Below are 20,301 nucleotides of genomic sequence, written 5' to 3'. Positions count from 1 at the left end.
TTGAAATCGCATTGGCCTTATTTTCTTTACATTTTCTGAATGTACACTGCAGGCCTTCATGTTACCTGTAGTACAAAATCATAAATAGTTGGTGACTATACTCTTGGGTAGTATGTAATTTTGCATCTAATTAACCTTTTTGTGCACTAACATCATTGTTTTCTGCTTTCTTTGGTACATTTGACAGCTTTACTGCCTTGGTTTAGGCTTCTATCTGAGATAGCAAAATCACAAGATTAAATTGAATAGTAATACATTTAGATTGACAGCATTCTTTGTCCACAATGGATCTTGCATATAAGGATAATCTAATTAAGAAATAATATTTTGTATCAATGCCTGTAAACAAACCTCATTATTGAGACGTCATTTTTCATTATCTCTCAGTCTAGTGTTTAAAGGATTTCGTCCGGGCAGCAGCCTGTGCCCACTGGTCCACTTCACGCGTTCCTGTGGCTCAGTGAAGTTTGACTCTCACTGTCAATGGGTGGAAATCTTAATGAACCTGACATTTGAATTACCCGCATTAATCTAGAGAGAACTGTTGCCGCCTAGAAAACCGGCGTGTTTGAATATTGGAAGGGTCAGCAGCGAACCCATCCGTTTGCTTCGCCTCTAATTAGCACACAGAAGTAGCCTCTGCCAAGAAAAATATAAGGAACCAATTGCAATCAGCGGTCCACGCTAATAAGTTTCATGATATATCTATACTGTAAGTGTTTGAAAATATAGCTGAAATTACCAAAAACACCATCATTGTGTAATAGTAAGCAATAACGATGGCCGGAGAGGCTAACTGCGCGTTTACATTTATACCAGGTTTCTTTTTAACGTAATACAGACACGATGACAACGTCCACTGTTTTGTAAAAATGTATGCATTATTTGTGAAAGCAGCAGAAGGCGTTTTTCGTAGATTATGAAATTAATAATAAAAGAATTTGCGCCCTTAGGTCGGTGTTGTATACTGCTGAAAATGTACTGTTATGTACATGCATAGAATTATGAACAGCATATGGTGCATTCTCTCCCCCTCCCTTCCTCTCTCTCTCTCTCTCATAAATATCTTACTCACCAATGCAAAAGAAGAATCCTACTTTAATCCTGGTTCTCTTCTCTTTTATCATGTTTGTGCTCATGCAGTCTATTTTGAAATACATGTATGCCCGTGCCTCAAAAAAATTTCAACAACAACCTCCCATCAGTGTTTTTGAACAAGAAGTCCCTCGCAGTAGTATTATGTCTGCAGTCCTCTTGAATCACAGTGTAAACACGGGCGCGAAATGTTCAGTTCTCGTTTCTTGTCGGTCTTGTTTGCCGAATTAATCGACTGTCAAGTTTGGAATGCAGTTTTGTAGGATAACCTGCCATATTAACTGATCCGGACACGTAGCGTTCAACAAGACCTTTGGGCAACTGAAATAGGAAGCTGCCAATTACTTAGAAACAACTTTAACTCCGAGAAAATACCAGCCAAGATCTTAAAATACCCATGGAGATATTTATCTGGCCGTTTCTAATGACGTCACGCAAGGGTCGTTCGGTTGCATGTCAACCCGCAGGGTCATGGAGAATAAATTTTACAGATTAGAAGTACGTAGAGAGTAAAAGTCGGGTCTAAATACCAAATTTGGTTGTACGATGTAAGTTAGATAAATGCTAATCTAAAATAAATGTTGCAATTACTTTTTCTCGTTTAGATCACAAATAAAGAAGCATTGCTTATATTCAGTAAGGGCTCTGTATACGTAGTTAGTTTTAAAAAATTACAAATGCGAGCGAGACGTTGCGTTTAGTGTATGTTCAGTGTATGCTTTATAACTGTTGCAGGTGACTTGTGGTTATTAAATATTAGTATTTCAATTGCCATTTCTTTCGAACCAGCAATTTCAAAGTGGGTTCTTTTTCTGAAAAAGTGGACATTTTCACCGCTTAGTTGGGCCAATTTGCAAAATGTCATAGAAACTAAATCACATTTTGATTAAGAAAGAACATTTTCAGGACAAAAGGGCTTTTCCTTCTTACCACCTGATCCCTCTCTACCTACCGACCTAGCTTGTCTATTATTACTGCTTTACATTGCTGGTCAGTATTTTGAACTTGACACAACTCAACCGGGCTAGTATACCCGCTGGATAAAGCGCTACAGGGTTCCGCTGTGTTTGAACTAAGTGACACCCCGTTGGCGGCGCCTTTTTCTGTGACAGTTTGTATCAATCTTGAACGGTCAGTGGGTCAAACTGGAATTCATGGCAATAAAAAAAACCTGGATCACATTTATATAACCTTGGCTGTGACGCGTTTACAAATATTCGAAATCATCATGTATCAGGCTCTCTTAAGGGTTCTAAAAGGATTATTTGCAATCTTGGCACTGTTTTAGTCTAAAATGACGTTCAAGGATGAGACTTGTTTCTTTTTAATTGAATCAGATCTTCGACTTTCATGAACGGCATCCAATGTCTTATTCTATTCATTTATGCAAAACATCAGTTTTTTCCTAAAATCAATTTTGGGCTAAACAGCATGGAAATGCTCTTCATTCTGCGCCTAAATCAAATAAAAAAGATTGCACAGGAAATGCAAGAAAGTTATTAAAACATGACACGCAAATCGGATCAATCTCAACAGACAACTTGCCTTTGAAGGAACATTAATTATCTACTTCGTGTAAATTTGTTGCAGTTGGTAGGCTCCTTAATCATGTTTTGGACAGAATCTCGTATTAACAGTTATTTGAAAAATCAACTTTAGTCGTTTGAAAGAAGGTCCCGAATGCAAAGAATTTATTGATTTCATTAGTGGTTGACTGATACCATTTTGTTGTCTCAATTCCAAAAAGTTAGGTTTTATAATCTGTTTAATCATTAGTGTTATGTACCCTACAGACATGCATGTACGATCTCTTTTAGCTTATGGATGAAAAAATAGACGCAATCGCTTAAGCATATATGCCCTGGTACGACTGAACACAACTTCGATCAACGTCAAAAATGTCATTTCTTAATTAATCGTACAACGTTGGGTGGGGGTAGGGGGTGCAGAGGAGCTAATGGCGGCAGGGCGTCGACGCAAGTTTTAACAGCTGACAGCAAGGCAATAATTCGGCTGAATCATTCAGTTATCCGCAACGTGAAAAGTGTCACAAGGGGCAAATTTTCCAATTAAGGACGGCAAGTTATTTTTCAGGGTGAAAAACTGATTTATAGCTTCTTTCCAACCCAATACATTTTGGATGGCCTTTACGCTTTCATATTGGCTTGGAAGGTCCTAATGTTATCCGTATTTGGGACCCGTGGGTAAGTTTTGGCAGTTGTTTTTTTAATGCATTTACTAATAACGCGATGCCATTTCTTGTAATAATTTTCTTTGCGTTTTTCTTCTGATAGCCTAGATTCCGATAGCCCAACAGCTTTGCCTGTTAACGAACTGCCATAACGCAATTGGGAAAACTGTCTCAACAAAAGCAATTTCTCAAATGGCTTGGTCGACAAACCCCCATACCATTGCTTAAGAAAATAGAATTTTAAGGAAAACACCCATTTTGTGTTCCCTCTAAATGCTAAATTATTCCATTATTCCATTTTTAAAGCAAGGGCATTTTGTTCAGGTTATCTGGCAGTTGGTAAAATGGGACAATTAACATAAATACTTGAGAATTTATAGCATGTACATAATGGCAACAAAACTGAAAAAATAACTGAAAAAACAAGATGGAAGGTATTAGAATGATATACAACTTGTTACTTACAAATACTTTTATGTAATGCAGTATAGTTCACCTTTATTACATTTTGATTGGGTTTTAAGACCACCTTCAAAATATGTCCCATGGCCATTAAGAGAAATAAGCAAGACCATTACGTATGTTACAAAATAATTATTTAAAAAAAAGACCACTCAAAGCTAAACAAAAAGGATATGGCAGTTAATTTTATTTGCACATAATATCTGTATGCACAACTCCAAATAGATAACCATTCCCATCACATGACATACATACTGCTCATAATGTTGGTCCATTGGATAATCTCACACAGAAGAAAGACAGTTACTGAGCTTGTAACAGCTCCATGGAATCTTTTATATTACACATATTCTTCTGACCAGACTTATAAGTTATTTTACCTTGAAGAATTCTATTTCTCTTAAACTGAATGAATTATTCCACAGAGAATGTGTAAAACCACAACTATAAGAAACAAGAATTGAAATATCCACATCATGATTTTTCTGTTAGAAATTGCAATTATTTTTTTGTCCCAACAACTGTTCATAAATTACATTTGTAAGAACTAGTAGAAACGAATGCCTTGTGACATTATTTTAGTATTAGCCTAGCCATATCTAGCTTTGCATGCTTGTAACATATAGAAGTAACAAAAAAGATATAAAAATCCTTGAATTTTGCAATATCAGCTAAATTAGTACATCATGTTTCTCTCAAAATTTAATACAAAACATATTCATAAGCCAAGCAAAATACTCTTCTTAAAATCATTAAGTTCATGATTTCAAAAGATTGCGTTTTTGAGAGAAAAAAGTGACACCAGTAAAAAAAAATGTTCTTTTCTTTCCAGAATTTCACCTCATGTACATCTTTGACATCAGCTGCAAGAACTTTCACCAAACTTAACCAGGAATCTCCTACATAAAGTTCCGCTTCACTTCCAAAACTTAAAGTTTACTTGGAACCTTAACCAGTTCTCAGAATGATATGCACACCCGAGTCAGTCCAGACAGGCTCACTGAGCTCACCAACTTTCAAACTAAATCCAGCCTCCTCGAACGGCTTTTGCATCTGCCCACGGCCAAACAGTCCCAAGTCTCCCCCTTTCTTTGCTGAGCTGCAGTCACTGAACTGACTGGCTAGCTGCTCAAAGCTGGCTTCCCCAGATACGATTTTGTCCCTGTAACCTTGGATTAAAATAAAAATTTCATATGAAAACAAATTTTTAGTCAAATTAATGTACTAGTAACAAAAATGTAGATGTGTAGCATTCTGCCCTTTTAGATGACCATTAAACTAAACTGAAGAACAGCATACCATCGTTATACTGTGCAATTCACTCATATCACTGGTCACTGTTTTGGGCAAGGTAATAATGGGACTTATTTTCTAAAATCATCGAAAAACTTGACATATTTCTTTACAATGTGTTTACAAGTATCATCCAGTAAAACCCTCACCAAGATCAGAGATGTCTGTGTGTTTTAAATGTGTAACTACCTACCCTTCAGTATGTCCAGTGCCTCATCCTTGGTTCTGGTAATGTTATCTTCTCTCCAAGATGATGGTCTCCTGGACTGTCTGTGCTTGACTAGAAGATGAGAGCAGCGTACTTGATCCATGCCCTTTTCTGCTGGCCTTGTTGGCTTCTCCCAAATACTCTCTTTGGTATGGATGTTCAGGTAATATGTGCGACCTTTAATAAAAGTGATTTTGAAAACGTGAAATACAAGCTGTAAGACATATTTTCATTTCAGTATTTTAGTAAAGTACTAGTATGTGTTAACTTAAACATTACAATCAGGGTGGTAGAACGAAACAAAAGAACAAGATAAATCCGGGAGTTTTATGTCACCTAGCTGTCTCACATCCATCACTTACAATAAGATTTGCTGCAATTTTGCAAATGTTTTATTTATTGATTCAGTTCATATTTCACTTTGACAATGACATTGTCAATAAATCCGCTTGGCGACAGTGGAATAATTTAGGTCATTGGACAACACGGAAGTAAAAATACCATGAAATCATCTATCATTCCTAACCAGAATATTTTTTGTTTCTTTCGTCTAAATTAAAAGCTTCTTTACCTGTAGATCGGCTCGTTCTAGCTTCCCAACCAGCAGGCAAACTTTCCGCCATTTGCAAGCATGCGCACAGGAAGTAGAACTAAATAGAAGGCGCTCGTTGATTGGATTAATGTAATAGCGTGCCATTATCTTTGACAAAATATTTTCTATATTTACATTTTAGGTGTTAGTCGACGATCTGCTACCTTCCTTGTTTGGCAATTCCATTCAAATTCGTCTTTTTCTTATAAATAAGCTTATAAAATGACAACTTCTCCGGTTTATTTGATCAGGGAAATTCCTTAACTCAGATCCAATGAGATTCCTCCTTACTTTTCATCAAAGGAAGTTTTAATCGTGTTAAGAAACAAGACGGTCTTCGTAAAGAGAAGAGGACAGATCCACCCTCCACAGAGAAATATTTTGAGGATTAACACGAAGATAAAGTTATACTAAAACAAAGTGAGTGAATGGTTCTTTGGCTTAAGATATTATTGCTTAGTAGATTGCTGTCAGTAAACGATAAACACAAACCCAGTTATCCTTCCCTCCTAGATTGACAGGTGAGTCATTTCACCTGTCTGCGTGTGTTGTCTCCTCTCTCAGTGTCTGTTCACTAGGCAGTAGTGTAAACTCCTGAAAATCTAATAATATGATGCAGGTTGCAGTTGTTGTCAAGAGAATTACAGTTAATGACCAGTGGGTTGTGAATATCAAATTGACGAGAAAAAATCCGAATTTTTTCAAGCGACACAGAATATTTTAAGAGATATGTAACGTTGCAAATGTCCCAAGTCTTAATAATAAAATCAGTCTGTCTTTGATGCAAATAATGTATTTTCAGGTGTGATAATGTTGATATCAGTTGCAATTTTATTTTAGTATTGATGCTCTTCAAGATCATAATAATTTTACCAAGGTGAAAAAAAAGACATTACTACACAGCATCAGCTCACTAGAATTAATTAGCCCTACAAGTCCCTTTAGTGTGTCATGCATTTGATGCAGTTACAATAGCCAAGTAGGCTGTAGAGTAAGGCAGCTTTTGTTTTCAAATTATTTAAGAATGACCTGAGAGAAAGATTTCTTTTGAAGTTGTCACAAGCCTCCCATTAAACTGCTGGAGGAACTGCCATTTTAAAATTTGTCAGTGAAAATGAACAAGGTGTTTTGTGTAAAGATTCTTGTGCACAAATGTAGATTCAGTTCTAATGAAGTTTAAAAAATCTCGTGTTTGCCTATACCAATTCACTTTGACGTGCACTAACAAAGAAAAAATATACAAATACCAATAAATAAATTCTGACATACCAGTATGAGGAATGAGGTTACCAGATGGTGTTGTGCACATTTTATTAACTGATTGATAATTTTAAGATGAAAGAATAATAATAAAACCTCTGAGAAACTTAAAGTTAAATTTGAAAATAAATAGATATTAGAACCTTGAAAAGAAACCTCTGTATGAGAGGTTTACATTATATGCCTAAATATTTTAATTGGTGTTGACTCACTCACTTCTCCATCTTGTACCTCAGTGGTTTATGTAGATATGACAGATAAGAGATTAACAAGGTAGCAATTAGTCCAGTGTTCCTTTCATACCTTCCTGGCTTACAAGAAAGATTAATTGATTATATCTTCAAATCTGAACAATTACTAGTAAGTGCATTGATTCTACATCAGTGAATTGTCAAACAAAAGCACAACAGTTTGGACAAGAATAATGGAAGCAAAATTTAAGTTTGATGTCCAGATCTTATCTCTTTTTTATTGATTGGAACCCACGTTCAGCATGTAGGATAACATTCTAGTAACAAGACTGATTTGAATTATCTCTATCACCAGAAATAAAGGTAAAACTTTGTTTTTGAATGTAGAAACACATGACTGCCTCAGTCACTGTTGGACTATCTATAGCATGTAATTTGTGTATGTTGTTACCATGCATACTTAATTTGGGACTTGTTTTGCAGTTCAGATGTTGAACCTCGTATTTGTGCAATAACCAACAGAGCTTAGCCCTTAGGTTAATATGCCCCGATACACACACTAAATACCTGACTAAATATGTGATATAAGATGATCACTGTGAGTGATTATTTTCATTTTAACTTAAAGGTGTTTTAATAATCGGATCTTGTTTAAATTAGGCTTGTTCTGCATAAACGGAGATTTTTTATCATAAAGATATATTGTACTGCAACTGAACAAGTGATACTGCCATTGTACTGGTATGTTATAACCAGGTTTGACAATTGTTTCTTTGATATCATGGATATAGCCTTTTATAAAGACCTCACTCCCTCTTTGTTTTGTATCAGTCACAATGGGTTGATAAATAGTATGGCATCAGTGATAAATGTGAACATTTTAATCAATTCATTGTCTTGCTTAATAATTAAGACTAGTGCCCCCCTCCCAGTTGTCATTTTCATCTACAACATAACTAAAATTTGATGGAGGATTAACTTTTTGAGTTAATTAATGAAGGAAAACAGGTTGGTCAGTGTTAGATGTGACCAACTGTATTCTGTGCCATATATTGTCATGTCAAGCACATGCTTTAACTCTTTGACCTTGGTACTTCACCAAGTGATCCATGTCTGAGATGTAGACAACATATCACCATTGTTATCAGTTGAAGTGGGACTGAAGCTGCAGCAAAACAGCAGGCAGATGGAGGTTATAAAAATGGGGAGGGACTTAGGCAGAAACAGATCTAATATATGAGAAATTGGTTTTGAATGAGTACCCAGAAATGTCAGGGTGAGAAATGTCTACACAGTGAAATATAATGAGGGAGTGAGAAAAGCAAGCTGTGGTATTAATTATTAATAAGATATTAATATAAAATGGTTTTGATGTTAAATGTACTCGTAAGTGGATTTTATAGCACATTGATAATAAAAACCTAGACCTTCTATTTTAAGCAGTTTCATACAAAATGTAAACTACATGCTAGTTCTTTGATGTATGAATAGAAAGCGCAGGTGTCACAAAAGTAATAAAATCAACTTGACAGGTACTATTAGACCTGAACCCTGGGGTGTACATGAAAGTGCAATTTTTATTCTCTCTTTAAGCAATTTTGCCACCTGAGGTTTAATTTTCTCCAGTGCAAGTATGACATTTTTACAGTTACAGAGAATATTAGCCTCAATATATTACATGACGTGGGAATATTCAGGGCGTTTCTGAAAAACACCTCACCCCTTTGTTCCAACTCGGTGAGTTCAGTATCTAGAATCACTGTAGGAGGAGAAAGAATGACTGCTTCCATTAAAGCTAAAAATAAACCTTTTTTTGAGGATGTATTTATAAAATTCAATTTCACGGTGCTAACTCATAGTTTTAAAATTGATAGCATACATAGAAATAAAGTTAATAGGAACTGTATCCATGCTGTAGTATATGTGCTGGTTTTCAACATTCATTAAGAAAATTACAGATCTTTCTCCATGTAGGTCTATTATCCTGAATGTGAGTTACTAGCCTCTAAGACTGAAGGTTGACTGTTTGAACTGTCAGAGAAGTTTTGACTTATAACTCGATGAAGTATATGTACCCGGGGTATATGGGATATGCTACTTTCTTTGAAGTATGTAATATTGCATGTTTACCTACAATTAGCTGTCCTTCAGTTATTATCTATCTCTTGCTGCCCTAAGCTAGAGAGACTTTCGTAAGAGCTGTGGCATATTGGCAATTAAAAGCATCTTTTTCCTGAAAGTGAGTGTCATATATCTCTGCATACCACCTTATTGCCATGGGGTGCTTTTGTTTCCTGTATTCGGTAATATACTGAAATAATAGAAAGTCGTCAGGGGTCCCAGTGTGTGTACTGTAGGTGGGTGGGGGAGGGGGGAGGCTGCTACTCCATATAATAGAGCCTGACCTTCCTCTTACTGCCCCACTAAAATTTATTATACTTTTGGTGTATGTCAGTTTTTATGTGTCTGGATATCTTTTATGGTTGAAATTGGAGAGACATGATTGAACTTCCTGTATGTTACATTGAATGATAACACTGCAATGTACCTTATTTGACAATGTTTGAGTTTTGATGAAATCCCATTGTTATTTGTCAGCAACACCTCCACAAAGGATTACATTCATGATGGATCATATTACTGAAGTGAATTCACTTTCATTTATGAAATGAGATTCTGGTCTGTATTATAAGAGAGACATTGAGATGTCTGAATTTGGAGATATCTGGTGAGATAAATTGGTGTTGATAATGAAGTCCATAGAAAGATTTGATAATACGGCAGCATGATGTTGTTTTCTTTTTTTAGTAAACATTGATAAGGTTTCAAGCTCTTGCTACTCTGTATACATGTGCTTTTTTTTTCTGCCAAATGCTATACGCATCCATTTACAGTGCCTCATGTATTGTGAAATATAGCTAATATCCTATCTCATTTGCCACTTCATCAGTGATCCAGTAGAAGAATTGCTTATTAAATAATGACAAGGATGAAGTCTAAATTACATTGATATTTCCTTAAAATTAGTAATTTCTTTATGATTAACAACTCAGATATGAGATATATGTCAGGTCGGTTATTTTTGCACTCTCTTTGGGATATTGATTGGTTTTTGATGAATTGTTAAGGATTGGATGTGCCAGGAATAAAAGCTGAGAAAATTTAATGTCCTATATATGCAGTAAATAGTGTTGTCTCCTTGCTTGGACTAGCTGCCAGATTGATGCTGAGATAGATTTTGGTTTTATCAAGTAGATGTCCTCAAAACAGCGATACACTTGTGAATAATGAAATTATGTGTACTAGTAGGATTTTGTAAAACTAGATTAACTTGAATTTTTCTTTTATCAGAAAACCAGTCAGTCTAGGCAGAGCTTACAGAGATGAAGGTGTATGCATACAGATATATGTCTGTTAAGGAGGGTTTGGTCAATGCTATGTCTGCTTATTCCTCTTTATGCTATATATAGCATGATGAAATGTCAGAAAAATGAAACTGATTTTCAATCTAAACAGGGTTTAGTTGTTGAGGGCTTACACACTGACCATGGCTTGAATATGCCATTATGATACGGATAGTATTGTGATGTTTGGGCTATTTTTATAAAACAAAGGACTGAATTTATTGATCAGTACAGAGATATACCAGATACCTTAAACTACATGTATCTGTTGTTTGATCAAAGATTGTACAGCTTCTTCACCTGTGAATTTATGTTTTGTTATAAAGACATTTTAAAAGTCACATTGGATGTTGTAAAGGCCTAACAGAAATGGTTTATCTACGTATATCAAGTTTTAATCACAGGAAACATGGCTCCATCTGTTGTCAAACACAATGTCCCTGTCCTGTTTTTTACCTCTCATTATTGAATGTAACTTTATTAGCGAATGAGTGCTGTACATGTATATTAGCAAAAGAGGAAACTTATGATGCCATTATTATAGAAACACTATCAAATGTAATCAAAACCTTCTCTGCTAAGTAAATTAGGATTTTTCCACAGATGGTTCATAGATCATGTTACAGATGTTATTAGAACAATTGCACAAATGTGACACATTTCCAAGTCACCGGTCTAATTTATGCCTTGGAAACAATGCTGATGAGAAACTATAGATATCACAGTGATATATTGACCTATATGAAGAACCTGGATGTGTGTAAATGTCAGCATTTGTGTTATTTGAATATTTTAAAGCTGGGATACAGCACGAACTGGACATTTTCAGGCAAAATGACTTCACATTTTGTCCTGCTATTCCCTGACTTTGCCTTGAAAAAGTGAGAAATTCATAGAACTTGAATAATGCTGAATGTTTAGCATTTATGGAAAAAGGTAAGGAAAACAATTCGCAAATATTAAGAGGATGTTTAGCTGATATACATACATGAACTAGTATGTAAATGTATATTTACATTGCTTGGCCAAGGAAATTTGCTTTAAGATTATAAGAAACCCAATCAAGCACAAGAACAAGCAAACTGACATTTTTTACAAGCCTTCCTATAATATTTAGCTAGTTTTCTGCTTTCTCAATTCTTTTGATTTAGACCACTGAATTTGCCATTCAAAACTATATTTTGGTGGATGTTTTTGTATACAATCAAATCACCATGACTTATAGCAAAATCTCATTTTGTGGTTATTTTATGATGAATGGTCTCTGATACCAGTTGTAAGAGGTTAATGTTGTGTATCATGCTCACTCACTTCCTAGATACCACATCATATAGAAAATGTCCATTTTCCATTCTAGGAGGGACAAGCACCCTGAATGTCGGACCCTTCAACGCTCATCTTCAACATATTTAAGTAAATTACTGGAATTCCATTGATGGATAGGTTATTATAGTTACCGTCAGCAGTTTGAATCTCAGGGTGAAAACATGGAGATTAGCATCAAATTTATTCAAATGAATTTAGCATACAAGGAATACAGATGCCCTCCACACATTCATAATCTCTGATCAATTAAAGCATTTGATCAGGCTCACTGACTATTTTGCTAGATGCTAGAGAGGATAATACAGAGCTCTTAGAGACAGATCAATCTGGTAGAGAAATGGTTGTCACTGAATTGATTCTCTCTGCTTGTCACAGTGGTGATTAGGAAGAAATAAATCTGGATAATTTTATAAGAGCCTACTACAAGTTTCCTTCATTTGAAGAAATTTGATGAATAATGATTTCTGAGAATTTTATTGCTTCTACGTATTTCTGTATAGAATTTAATGTCACAGCTATTTTTATACTGTGGACATGCACCTACTAGTACTAGTATCCATGGAGCTTAATAGAACCTGAACTGAATAGAGGGTTCCAGCATTTCTTCCTTGTCAGGAAAATGAAAATGAATGTGCACTCAAATCTTCTTATAAAAATTACACTGTCTGGAGAGATTCTCACGCAATGATTCAATAACCTGGCTGTTTCACACATCAAAGAGAAACTTAGAGCATGACAGTACATTTCTAGAGGCTTATTTCTGTTGAAAAGAGACAGATAAACACAGGGTAATCATTTTAATAGATGCTTTGAGGTTTTATTGAGATAAGGTTCATCTTTGAGCTCTATGGATAAGGATTAGCCTGGAAGAATGTGGTCCCAAAGTGCTGATTCTTTAGTCCAACACACACTGTGAGTGTAGTGCTCAGCTATCAAGCTTACAGCTCAGTGTTGCTCTAATCTTGGTTAGCTCTTCACTTTGGAGGATGTGTGACAGAAATAAGACTTGCATTGTATTCCAGATCATTGAATGAGTTAACCTGAAGGTCATAACCAGCCAAGGCTTGTTACTCAGCTCAAAGCTCATAGTGTGAGCTGGACATGATGAAAAATGTTCATGAAAGTATTGGCAGGTATTAATGAATGAGACCAAGTGTGGAGTGAAGATTGAGTCAAGTTAGATAAACTTTCATTTCACCAGGGATGAGTCTTGCTGAGAAATGTGCTTATTAAAAAAGCACACTCAAAGTACTTCATCTCAGACATATAACGTAAGATCTGGCAAACCTTGACATCTGTGTTGTACAGTATTATGAAATTCAAACTTTGAATCCTAGTGCAGGGATAGGGTTATCAATGATTTGTAATTAGTACTAGGAGAAGATTGCTTTTTTTTCATCAAATGAAATAAAATAAAAATCAAATCAAATCAAATAGCAAATATTGTTGATAGAAATGATTTTTACATTTTGATAAATGAAAGAGGTTGTTTAGAGGTTTATAACAGGGCCTAATCAAGTAATGACATCCTTTGGGAATAAGGAATGCTTTTAAATATTGACTGGTTACAGTCAGTTACTCACAATCAAATGGAAATTTACATCATTTTTGAACACGATTGTATGTAAAAATAAAAAAAATTTTGTTTGTATTTATAAATATATGTTATACTGGAAAGATTTTGATTACTAATATGCATTTTCTGTGATACTTGTTGGAATTTTAGTGAGCTTGTAATTTTTTCAAGCCAGATGTTCATGTCTGAGTCACCTAGCGTGTTACAATTGTCTAATGTTATCAGGATGGTGATTTGGGCAGTGATATAGGCGGAGGTGCATTTATAGAAACTGTTATCTTACGTCACTTATACTCACAGTGATTATATATAAATATAAACTGGTGTATAGCAAAATGAAATCAACTTTTTGTTGGAGCAGGAAATTATGTTGTTAATTAAGTATATTCAGACTTATTGTATTATTCATAAGGGAACTCATACATTAAACTTGAACTGATCTTCTCCAGAGAGGCATTTCTAAAATTGATGTCTTAAATTTTATTTTTGAAATATTAATTTAAAACAAATTAATCATTTTGTGAATAGTGAACTGCAAATGAAAATGATACCAAGTTATGAATTATTGATTAAGTCTCCCATGGTAAGTGCCTTGAATTTTTCTATACAGACTTTCCAGGCATATCTGACTACAAGGGTGGTCTGAAAACTTGGACAAATATACTCAGGTGTTATTTTAATGTTCTGACTGGATACTGGGACAGGTATTTATAGCTCTTTTCAAACCATATGGGAATATTTTAGACATAATGTAATCAGATATATGATAGTGTTCAGTTTGAAGGATTTAATAATTATAATTTATAGCAATACCAGAAATAGAGAAAATGTGAAACAAGGCATTGTAATCATAATTGACAGAGTATGTACATTCTTTTTGCTGTTCAAACCATAAGGAGCAGGGGCTTGGAGGGGGGGGGGGGGAGGGCAGAGGGCAAAAATTAAAGACTGATTATGAAGGGACATAGTGAACTGGGATTATGAAGGGACATAGTGCACTGGTCATCAGATGCTAGAATATTAAGTTAATGTATATAATTTAAGCCAGTCTTGGCATTTGAATGTAGACTCCATGACTGGTGTGTGGGGTGACATGGCTGGCCATAGGGTTAAGTGATATTTTATCTTACATTGCTCTCTACCCACAAGTACATTTTTGCTGCTGTTGACCAGTGTATTTATACTTTAAAAAGTAGAGTACCTATTGTATGATTATTAGTAAGTTAAAACCATATAATTCATTTTGTGGCCCTTTTTTATGTACAGACACAGATGTGTCTGTACATATAGCCATCATCTGCGTCTGTCGTCGCCGTCGTCGCCGTCCTTGCCGTCGTGCACTTTTACCGATAACACGATAAGTGGAAAACTGTTTTTTATTTCAGCTTGAAACTTACAGAATTGATGAATATTCATAATACGCAGGTCAAGTTCGAAAATCAGCATGATCGGGTGACTTGTAGGGAAGTTATGCCATTTTTTCACTTTTTTCAGCATATATGCAGCACCGATAACACGATAAGTGGAAAACCATTTTACTTTTTGGCCTGAAACTTACAAAACTGATGAATATTCATAATCCGCAGGTCAAGTTCGAAAATCAGCATGATCGGGCCATTTTTAGGGGAGTTATGCTATTTTTTCACATTTCCTCAGCACTGATAACACAATATAAGAAAAACAGATGGGCCAATTGTCATTATACTTACAGGAGTGGTCAATCTTACTAAAACGCAGGTTGAGTTCCAAAATCAGCATAATCAGGCCATTATTTTAGAAGTTATGCTGTTTTTTCACATTTCCTCAGATTCAATTGTTAGGCATGTTAACAGTGTCATTATTGAACTAATAAGATACGTAAAAGTGTTTGTTTGACATTTCCTGCATCTTTATGACATTGTTAGTTGATTATGTAAAAATGATGGTAAACTTGATATCGTGTATTGTGTAATAAAGTGTCAAAAATGGAAATAAACTCATATCATTGCAGTTTGTCAGATTCAATCATCTACTATCTTCAGAATCTCAGAATGGAGGAAATTGGACATTTAACACTGTTCTATTGATATTTTTCCCATCTCATCAATTTTCTTAGTTGGTCATATACAAATGGTAGTAAAGTGTTTATTTTGTTTTATGTTAAAAAAGTGTTTTAAAAATGGAAGAAAACCCATTGCAGAACAGTGCTGTCATGTTTCAGCATATATGCAGCACCGATAACACGATAAGTGGAAAACCATTTTACCTTTTGCCTTGAAACTTACAGAACTGCTGAATGTTCATAATAGGCAGGTCAAGTTCGAAAATCAGCATGATGGGGTCATTTTTAGGGAAGTTATGCTGTTTTTCACTTTTTTCAGCATATATGCAACACTGATAACATAAGTTAAAATTCATTTTACCTTTTGGCTTGAAACTTGCAGAACTAATGAATATTCATATTACGCAGGTCAAGTTCGAAAAGCAGCATGATCAGGTCATTTTCAGGGTAGTTATGCTGTTTTTTCACTTTTTTCAGCATATATGCAGCACTGATAACACGATAAGTGGAAAACCATTTTACCTTATAGTTTCAAACTTACAGAACTGATGAATGTTCATAATACGCAGGTCAAGTTTGAAAATCAGCATGATCAGGTCATTTTTAGGGAAGTTATGCTGTTTTTCACTTTTTTCAGCATATATGCAACACTGATAACATGATAAGTGGAAAACCATTTTACCTTTTGGCTTGAAACTTGCAGAACAAATGTATATTTATAATACGCAGGTCAAGTTTGAAAATCAGCATGTTCGGGTCATTTTTAGGGAAGTAATGCTGTTTTTTCACTTTTTTCAGCATGTATGCAACACCTATAACACATTTGTGCTATATGATGGTACTGTAGGAATGGGTGATCACTAATTAAATTAAGGTCTATAAAGTCACTTGCCTACTCATTAATTTTCAATTGGCCATTAAATGAGATTACATAAAACACTCCTTGAGATTTCCCTGTAAAGTCCCATAGGTTTAGCTCTCTTAACTGTGTCACAAAATTAGGATTTGGTGATAATTGTGCAGATAAATGGTGTTTAACATTGCAAATAAATTTACAACAAAAAAAAAAAATGTGTTATGCCAACATGCTATAGATGAATAACAGTGCTTTATTTTTCTCAAACTTGGTGGGGTTATTAATATCAAGTTAATACAGCTAGATTGAAAGTTTGAATAGCAGCTTTATTGGAAATTTTTACGTTTTATTTAAAAATTTTTTAAAATTATTTTTCAAACACTAGCATCTTCTAGATGTGATTTTTAACTCCCATCCACCAGAAGTGCTGTGCATTTTCTGTATTTTTGTATATAATTGTTATTTCTTCAGATTTAATTCTTGGGCATGTTAACAGTCTCATTATGTAACTAATAAGATATGTAAAAGTGTTGTTTTGACATTTTCTGCTTCTTAACAATATTGTTAGTTGATTATATAAAAATGACGGTAAACCTGTTATTGTGCATTGTGTAATAAAGTTTCATAAATGGAAAGGAACTCATCATTGCAGTTTGTCAGATTTAATCATTCACTATGTTCAGCATCTGCAAATGGAGCAAATTGGACATTGAAAATTGTTCTATTGATATTTTTCTTATGTCAACAATTTTCCTAGTTGACCATTTAAAAATGACAGTTTATTGATTATTTTGTTTTAAAAAAGGTGTTGAAAATGGAAAGAAAATCAATTCAGTACAGTTATCTCTTGTTTACATTTTGGCATTTTGAAAGTGTGACTCTGAACTTCCATGGCCTTGAAGATCTTCCCAAATCACATTTTCTGAATATTCATGATACTTTTATTTTTTTATAAAAAAATTGATGGTCAATATGCTGTTAAGTATTATGTTTTATTGCATGAAAGTTGAAGAAAACCCTATTTTGGACACTGCTGCCAGGATAGCGATTAAGGGAAAACCATGTTACTTATGATAATCAACCTTACTGAAAAGACTGAAGTGCAGCTTGTGTTGGAAAACCATTATAATTGTTTTCTGTTTTGAAAGCAATGCAGTAGAGTGCTATTTGGTGCAATAAATGTATATGGATAGTAGGCAATTATTTCAGGGTTATAAAGTAATTTGCTTAATTAATTTTCAAGTTATTTCAGGGTTATAAAATAATTTGCTTAATTAATTTTCAAGTGGCCATTAAATGAGATTACATAAACACACATTGAGATTTCATTGTAAAGTCCCATAGGTTTATCTCTCTTAACTGTGTCACATAATTAGGAATCGATGATTATTATGCAGGTAAATGTTATTTAATATTGAAAATAAGTTTACAAAAAAAATTTTGTGTAACGCTTACATTAATGCTAAAGATGAATAACAGTGCCTTATTATTCTCAAAATCAATAGGGTTATTCATATCATGTTAGTAATTGTACAGCTAGATTAAAAGTTTGAATAGCAGCTTTATTGGTATTATTTGTTATGTTTTATTTTACATTTTCTTTTAATTTTTTTTTTCAAACACTAGCATCTTCAAGATGACACTTTCAACTGTCATCCACCAGAAGCGCTGTGTATTTTGTTTTTCCACATTAGCAGTTGTGCTGGTTTTTATGTCTTTAAACATTGTGTAATATTATTTTATGCACTGTCATCATTTTTCACATATAGGGATTTTCATTATGTGAATTTGAACTCTCACATATGGTCCTGAAACTGTAATCTTATTGACCATGTTATTCTGTTGTATATATTTTTGAAATTTTTTATCTTTTACCTACTGGCATTTTCAGTGTGTGACTTAAAACTCCAAAGGGTATGTAACAGTTCACTTTTATTGATACCACCTGTTGTGCAATATTTGCAACTTGACTTTACAGTTAAAGGGATAATAACTGTTCTTTTTTGGCAAATAATTTTTTTTCTAAAAAGTTTTTTTTGTTAAAATCTCTTAAGAAATTATTACAAAGTATAGCCACCTATGGAGGTCACATGGTCTGATGACAAGTTCAGATATCAGAATAATAGCTATGACTGCCCTTTTTGTGGTAAAACAAAATATATATTTCTGTGACTTGTTTACACTGTTTAACCTGAAGTTGGATGATTCATATCATGGTTATGCAGCTAGACTGAATGGCAGCTTTAGTGGAATATTTTTTGTAATTTTTTCTTTAATTTTTAATTTTTCAAACTAGCATTTTCAAGATGTGACTTATCACTCCCATCCACCAGGAGCCCTGTACTGTAACTTTGTAACACTTTCTGTATTTTTTTAACTTACAAGTATGATTATATATATATATATATATATATATATATTTTTTTTTTTTTAATTGAGTTTAAGCAATGAGTTTAAGAAATTTTCACTTTATCTCATTCTGGCATTTCCAAAGTTTAACTCTTATCAGCCTCAAGCCTTAGGGACTATTTCCAGACCCTATCACGCTAACTGTGGATCGATGTATCTCCAAGGGAATTCTCGCTAAATTGCAATCAATGTAAGTGGCTTAGCTGTCTGTCACGCCTACTGAAACTGGCATGCCAGAATCCTAAGCCGCTTAAACTGAAAGCAATTTAGTGAGAAACCCCTTGGAGTTGGATTGATCCTGTTAGATTGATCTAGGTATGGGAACTCAGTCTAATGCTTGTTACACATTTTACTTTCATCCTAATTCAATGTTATGCACAATTAGAATTTGATGTTGGCTATGCAGTTACAGTAAGCATAATACATTAATGCATCAAAATTGACAGTATCCTATTTCCTGCGCTTTTTTTTCTGTTTTTTGTCTGTACATTTGACAGCTTTGCTGCCTTGTTTAAACTAGGATTTGATTTTTTATGTGATTTCCTGATTTTAGGGTTTTTTTTATTTGCTCCCATGACTTCCTTGTTTTCCAACAGCCAGTGAAAACTGATTACTTATGCACAAGCAGTACTTTTCTCATTTTAAATTACTTTGTTTTGTATGACACTTTTGTTTTACTTTCTGAGAAGACATTCCTGGCGCATAGAGCTTCACCCTGTCACCATAAGTAAGTACCACTTTGCAGGGATTCTCTCACTTTTTAAGTCAAGTATTACTTCCTACATTGCTTTCAGTTTCTTTTTAGGATGATAACCATTCAGCCAATGTTTTTAGAAGGAATTCTAGGTGGCATTAAAAAAGATAAATATCACTGGTTGAAAAAGCTGCCCTTCAGTTAAAAACTGCTCAGTTCATTGCCTGCTTCAGAATTGGTTGTACAATTTGAATGGAGGTGACATAGGCACAAACCCCCTGTAGTATGTGTGGATTGAAGCAATTTAAGTCCCTGGAAAAGTACTGTATGTAACACTATTATCCCTGGCTGGTTGTGTCTGTACTAATACTAGGATACATTGGTATACAGTACACAATTACAGCAGCAAGGCACACACTGGGTGTATTGATCAGGTCTGCCCTTGTCTGAAATTATAATCAAGTTTATGTGCTCTGTATTCTTGAACTTTCCACATGTGATGCTTTCACATATTGTAAAGAAAAAAATTTGTGCCATATTGTAACGAAATGAGTTTGATTTGAGATAATTATTTTCACCTTGCATCCTTTTTAAAACGACTTTCTGCTATGACTCTTAAGCTTGCCAAGGTACCAAAATTGTATTTAATAATTCTAATTATTTGATATATGTTATTTTAATACTTTGATTATAAGCAGCATCA

The 20,301-nt window shown here is 34.3% G+C and overlaps 3 protein-coding genes across 3 annotated transcripts in view; 1 reads left to right on the top strand and 2 right to left on the bottom strand.

Moving 5' to 3' along the window:
- LOC106174528 (uncharacterized) overlaps positions 1 to 1,519 on the bottom strand; it is a 38,379-nt gene extending 36,860 nt beyond the window's left edge. Inside the window, exon 1 of the mRNA XM_087009816.1 lies at positions 1,076 to 1,519. Coding sequence (XP_086865942.1) covers positions 1,076 to 1,160 — 85 coding nt within the window. The 5' untranslated portion in view covers positions 1,161 to 1,519. The remainder of the gene's footprint in view (positions 1 to 1,075) is intronic.
- Positions 1,520 to 3,920: 2,401 nt separating this feature from the next.
- LOC106174559 (peptidyl-prolyl cis-trans isomerase NIMA-interacting 1) lies at positions 3,921 to 5,917 on the bottom strand. The gene is made up of 3 exons (XM_013556172.2): positions 5,821 to 5,917; positions 5,235 to 5,426; positions 3,921 to 4,917 (listed from the first exon to the last, which is right to left on the bottom strand). Exons 1-3 carry the CDS (start codon positions 5,870 to 5,872, stop codon positions 4,697 to 4,699), a joined length of 465 nt encoding a protein of 154 aa, XP_013411626.2. The 5' UTR covers positions 5,873 to 5,917; the 3' UTR covers positions 3,921 to 4,696.
- A 101-nt stretch (positions 5,918 to 6,018) lies between these two features.
- Positions 6,019 to 20,301, top strand: part of LOC106166103 (ecotropic viral integration site 5 protein homolog) — a 45,393-nt gene continuing 31,110 nt past the window's right edge. The window contains exon 1 of the mRNA XM_024076746.2: positions 6,019 to 6,261. The gene's annotated coding sequence lies outside the window, so the exon portion shown is untranslated. The remainder of the gene's footprint in view (positions 6,262 to 20,301) is intronic.

Source organism: Lingula anatina, chromosome 3 (genome assembly GCF_051362555.1).
Source record: "Lingula anatina isolate TDL-2025a chromosome 3, LinAna3.0, whole genome shotgun sequence".
In the NCBI taxonomy this organism is placed as follows: Eukaryota; Metazoa; Brachiopoda; class Lingulata; order Lingulida; family Lingulidae; genus Lingula; species Lingula anatina.
This window is presented reverse-complemented; position numbering and strand designations above follow the sequence as displayed.